At 52.0% G+C, this 5,540-nt stretch overlaps 1 protein-coding gene across 1 annotated transcript; it reads left to right on the top strand.

The window, feature by feature from the left end:
• Positions 1-471: 471 nt before the first annotated feature.
• LOC123345658 (C-type lectin domain family 2 member D-like) lies at positions 472-5,301 on the top strand. The gene is made up of 3 exons (XM_044982660.1): positions 472-1,315; positions 2,523-2,626; positions 4,755-5,301. The coding sequence occupies exons 1-3, from the start codon at positions 953-955 to the stop codon at positions 4,906-4,908; spliced, it is 621 nt and encodes a 206-aa protein (XP_044838595.1). The 5' UTR covers positions 472-952; the 3' UTR covers positions 4,909-5,301.
• Positions 5,302-5,540: the final 239 nt, after the last annotated feature.

Below are 5,540 nucleotides of genomic sequence, written 5' to 3' on the forward strand. Positions count from 1 at the left end.
TCAGGATGTGGTCCCCCCCAGAGTATGTGTTGTAACTGTTTAATGATACCGCCCATGGGTTCCAGTGTGGGGTGATAACTCAGGGTGTGCGGTTGGGGGTGTGTCTTGGGGTATTTGGGTTAGCAGCTCTTACCATAGTGACCCTAACAACTCTGTCTCTGGCTACTCATCCACTGCACTGGCCTCTCACAGGTCTCCTTCATGGTTTACATGGTTGACCCCGCTGCTGCGCTCTTGGGGCATTGAAAGGGCTCCAGTGAGGGTTTCCAACGAGTTTCCTTCTTGCAGTGGTATGTGGGAGAAGAAATGGCTCTACATAAGAGATGAATCAAGTTAAAACGTTCCTGGTCTGTCAGTGTCACAGGCCCTCTCCTATTGCTTGAGGTCTGATGCCTCCTAGTGGCCATTTTGTGTCCCTGACTGAAATTACTTCAAATCCCTCAGCTATTCACCTGTCTTTTATTCCTCTGAACGTGCGACTGTTGGTCTTGTGCCTGGGATGAAATGCTCTGAGCTATGACACACCCCTAGGCTGGGTGTGTCCCTTCCTGCCAGGCAAACATAACCTGGCAAACATCTCCATTGCCATAGGTCTGGCTGTGCTGGACGGGCCCGGGCAGCGGGTGTTCAGTCTGGTGAAGGGAAGGGAGTTTGTTCCCATCTTCATCTCAACCTGCCTCTCCTGGGAAGCCAAGTGCAGAGCAGGCACAGGGGAGAAGCAGCCCAGGCCCCAGGCTAGCAGGATTCTTCAGGGTAACAGACCTGCCAAATCATTTTGAATTTGATCTCTTATCTATTAATTATTGCCCCTCCACCCGGATAACTGTCCCCTCCCTCTGCAGCTCCCTGCCCACCCCCTGCTCTAACACTGAGCTTGGGCCCAGCTCTGTGCTGGGTTTCATAGCATGAGCTCTTGAATAGGAACCCAAGAGAGTGAGGCCAGGGTCAGATAATGCCCCTCTGGGGCTGGATTCCCAGTGTCCTCCTGGCTCCCTCATGCCCTCCCAGCACCTGCCCGGGTTCGAGGTGTCTCAGAAGCCTGGGGTGCTGGGGCTCATCTCCCCGTGTTCTCCTCATGGCCAGGCAGCAGGTCCCACTCACACCACATGTTACTGTTTCATTCTCAGTGCCGAGACCTAAGTTTCAGTCAACTGATCTGGGGCCCCCTACTGTGCCCTGCTGCCCGGACGGCTGGGTCGGGTACCGAGGGAAATGCTACTATTTCTCTGAGACTGAAGGGAACTGGACCTACAGCCGGAGCAACTGCTCCTCCCTCGGCGCCTCCCTGGCTGGGATCGACAGTGAGCAGGACATGGTGAGCGACTCTCTAATTGCGATACACTGGCCTTGGCACAGCGCCAGCTGCAGTAGGACCTGGGGGTGAAGAGCAGCTCTGAACCCTCCCGTGCTGGGAGGACGGAGCGAATGAACCAGCAGCTGAATCCCAGCCCTGGCTAGACCCAGGGCTCCCCTACGGTCACACCCAAACGCTAGAGATCACCCACTCTCAGCTGCCCCCATCCTTCCGTAGGAGACAGCCTCTCTAGGGCTGGGCTGGCTCGGGCATCTCCTGGCCTGTTGGCTGCCTGGGGTGGGATGGAGAACACAGCCAGTGCTCCTGCTTTGGGGGTGGGAAAGGAGTGGCCAGCTGAGGATTGGGGTGTGGGGGGGCTCCTTTCTCACTGGCTGAGGATGGAGAGCAGTGACTCAATCTTTCCAGACCACTGTACCCCTTTCAGGAGGCTGATGTATTTTCTGTACCCCCAGTTTCATCTCACTTAAAAACTACGTGTTCACAAATACAGCCACAATTACTGACAAACTGCTGCCTTTCTCACTTCTACCATATAATTATAAAATTAATTGGAACAGAAATATTGAAAATACTTGTCAGTGTACAGTACATAGAGCAGTATAAACAAGTCAGTGTCTGTATTAAATGTTAGTTTGAACTGACTTCACTAGTGCTTTTCATGTAGATTGTAAAACTAGGCAAATCTCTAGATGAGTTGATGTGCCCCTGGAAGACCCCTGCATACCCCCAGGGGTACATGTACCTCTGGTCGAGAACTACGGATGCAGAGGGTCTTCTCACACTTCCCCTTCTTGGCTGAGAATGGGGGTTTGGGGGCCTCCTCTCAGCATTGACCACTCCCTTTTCAGATTGACCCCTCCCCTCCCTTGACTCCCTCCCTCCTCTTATCTTGCTGTGGTGAGCTGCGGCTGCTCTGTGAGAAGAGACGTCTCTGCAGAGAGCTCAGACCCAGCAGCTGCCCCCAGGCCAGGGGAACTTGGGGTGCGGGTGACTGGGAGCACAGGGGCGGGACTGCTGTGTGCGGTGGGAGGGTTAATACTGCCTGGAGACCTTGTGCTTTGCACGAGAGAGGGGGAAATCCAGTGTCCTTCTGAAAATAAATTGAGCCCCTTCAATGTGTGACTGGGATTCTCTACAGCACAGAGCCGTGGTGGGAGGGGGCACCAGAGCTGGGACTGATCTATAATGTCCCTCGGCTTTCTTTAAGGCGTTCCTGCTGCGCTATAAGGGTGTCCATGACCACTGGATCGGCCTCCAGAAGGAGCAGGGGCAGCCCTGGAAATGGACCAACGGCACCGAATTCAACCGCCTGTGAGTCTCTCATCCCTGTGTATTAATTCCCTGGGCTTGGGGTTTCTGGTGTCTGAGCTGTTTGAGTTCAGGTGGATCCACCATTCAGTGCTAGTGAAACAACCAGACACGACCTGGTCCATTCACGTCCTGCGTGTATCAGAGACCGATGGGAGCCAGTGTGTCCCGGAACTCTCGGCTCCTCCCCGCAGCGCGGTGCTGGGCCGGAGACAGAGCCTGCCATAGCCAGAGGTGCCCTTGCAGCGCGCTGGGATTTCAGCTGGGACACTTGCTGCCCTTCCCCAGCCCTCTTCAGCAAGGTCCCTGGGGTGTCTGACACCACCCCCACCCCTGGGAAAAGGAGGGAGCTGGAGGATTGCAGCCAGCAGGTTTGAGTGACTTGGTTGGTGAGGCCTCTGAATCTGCAACAAGGCACTGATGTTAAAATTTGCAATAAAATGGTCTGTTCAAAACAAATAGGGACCCAGGAGTTGATGCAGGTATGTATTCCCCAAACTGTCACAGGCCTCGGTTATTTAGGTGCCCAGTATAAATCTAGGAACCTAGCTCTATATGCCCAGAGAGCCATGCCCAAGGTCCAGGCACTATAGTCCATGTTTGGGGCCTCAGATCCTGGAGTCATGTGATTGCAGTACAGTCACATAGACAAAAGTCTCTGTTCCTTGTGGTTGCTGGGAAATGTGACCCGAGTGTAACCAACATAGCAGCACCTGCCTGAGTCTGCAGAGAGCCTGAGCCAATAGCTCAGAAGGGGGAACTGTCCCATGCATCTCAATGGGATGTTAACTCTGAAACTTGCTGCCCTGAGGGGTTCCCCGAAGCCCATCCCAGTAGAGGACTCTTCGTGGAGAGTCCTTGCTGCTGCCGCCACCTCAAGGCTTGACTGAGATAATGTCAATGGGGGATCCCACCCAGAGTCCTCTGCTCAGGTGGGAAGGTGTTCCCTTCTCTGGGATGGACCCCAACCCACCTGGAGACAGACTAGGGGAGGGGAGACCCCAGCCTGCCCAAAGAGTGGTGCTGGCCCCCCTTGCAGATGACTGTGGCGAATGTGACCCTGTCACTAGCTGGGATAGGAACGTGGAGAGCCCCATGTGGGGTTTGCCTTGATCCTGTCCTTCACCCAGGTCTGAAGTGCTGCCTCCAGCGCTAATGTGAGGCACTGCAAGAGCTGATGTCATCTCACAGCACTGCTGGGTTTGTGCTGCAGTCCCTGTGCTGCCGCCATTTCGCTCTAGCCTCCCCGGTGCAGTGTGTCCTGACGGATGGAAACTGTCCAGGGAGCCCCCATCTGGCTCTTCCACCTGGTGGTTACAGCTGCTCCCTGCCGTGCAGACGCCTCTGGAGTCTCTGCCCCAGGGCAGCCTGGCTGGGTTGTGCTGGGGAGTCTGGACCTGCAGGGGCCCGTCCTAACCCAGGCTGGGCGGGAGTGAGCCAGGAGTGGGATCAAAATATCCACCCATCTTCATGGCGACCAGGCCAGCTTCTTAGACCCGCCTGTGCAGTTGGGAGAATCCTGAATAGAGTCAGGCCAATATTTTTTTTCCAGCAAATAGTAACTTTCCCAAAAAGTGCATTTTGGGGGCAATGTAACTATTTGCGAATCCAGTAAATAATTTTGGCTGGGGGGAGAAAATGAAGTTTAAAAAAAAAACAGTGAAATGGTTTGTTTTGGCCATTTCCAAACTAAACATTTTGACTTTTTGTTTTGAACTGTTTTTGAAATTTAGCTATTTCTTTAAAAAAAAAAAATGAAAGTTGAAAAACACCCAAAATTGAAATGAAAAACTTGGTTTTGGGTTAAATGAAATGTTTCGTTTGATGCAACACAACTTTTTTTTTCGGTTTTATTTTGTTTTCAGGTGTATTTTGAGCTGAAATGAAGAGTTTTCATTTCAGTGGGGGGGGGAGAGGGAAACAAAAATCAGTTTTGGTTTGACCCAAACTATATTTCAGTTTGGCCCCTGAGCTGAACGATGAACGATTTGCTCCGCTCTGCTCCTGAGGGGCTGTGAGAGTAGCTGCTCCGCACTGAGGCCTGCACTGAGGAGAACGGCTCCCCTGGCTGTGACTAGTGTGAAATGCTCAGACTCTGCCTGACTGCAGCTTCCCGGCTTCTGTGTTGCAGGTTTCAGATAAGAGGAGGCGGTGACTGCGCGTATCTGAATGACGAGAAAGGGGTCAGCAGCTCACGGTGCTACATGGGAAGACGGTGGATCTGTAGCAAACCTGAGATGTATGTGATGGGAAAAGGAACTGCACTGGAAAGGAGCTCAAAGTAAGCTTCCTAGAAATAACAAGGAGTTCGGTGGCACCTTAAAGACTAACAGATTTATTTGGACATAAGCTTTCATGAGTAAAAAACCCTACTTATTGAGATGCACAGAAATGACACGGATACAACTCTCACCTACTTACTTGAATGAGCCATGTCCCCATTCATCAGCCTGGCCAAGCTGTGTAGTTTAAACTATGGATTCTTTGTATGTGCCTTCTGCTTTTTGAACCTTTAAACTCAGGGACACATTGTCAAGCTTTTCTGTGCAGCTGAGAGGGTCAGATCTTATGAGAAGGAGTCTCAGCCACATGCTGGGGAAGGAAGGGAAGGGAAGACCTTGTTGAATCAAGGAAGATTTTGTTACCACCCTTACACATCAAGCTGGGTCTGATGAAGAACTTTGTCAAGGCCATTGACAAAACACAAGCAGCTTTCAAGTGCCTCCATGGAAAATTTCCAAGGTTAGGTGAAGCTAAGATAAAGGAAGGTGTCTTTGTTGGTCCTCAGATTTGTGAACTTCTTCGAGATGATGCATTTGACCATGCACTGCGTGGCAAGGAAAAGACGGCATGGAAAGCCTTCCAGTTGGTGGCAATACATTTTCTCGGAAACAACAAGGCAGACAACTACAGGTTG

The sequence above is a fragment of the Mauremys mutica genome, chromosome 12 (genome assembly GCF_020497125.1).
Source record: "Mauremys mutica isolate MM-2020 ecotype Southern chromosome 12, ASM2049712v1, whole genome shotgun sequence".
Classification (NCBI taxonomy): domain Eukaryota; kingdom Metazoa; phylum Chordata; order Testudines; family Geoemydidae; genus Mauremys; species Mauremys mutica.

What these genes read in the sequence shown, in the direction of transcription:
- LOC123345658 (XM_044982660.1), top strand. Translation starts at nt 953, where the DNA reads ATGCCCCTCTGGGGCTGGATTCCCAGTGTCCTCCTGGCTCCCTCATGC. An exon ending in TCGACAGTGAGCAGGACATG is followed by an intron (nt 1,316 to 2,522) that starts GTGAGCGACTCT and finishes GCTTTCTTTAAG; the next exon opens with GCGTTCCTGCTGCGCTATAA. An exon ending in GGCACCGAATTCAACCGCCT is followed by an intron (nt 2,627 to 4,754) that starts GTGAGTCTCTCA and finishes TCTGTGTTGCAG; the next exon opens with GTTTCAGATAAGAGGAGGCG.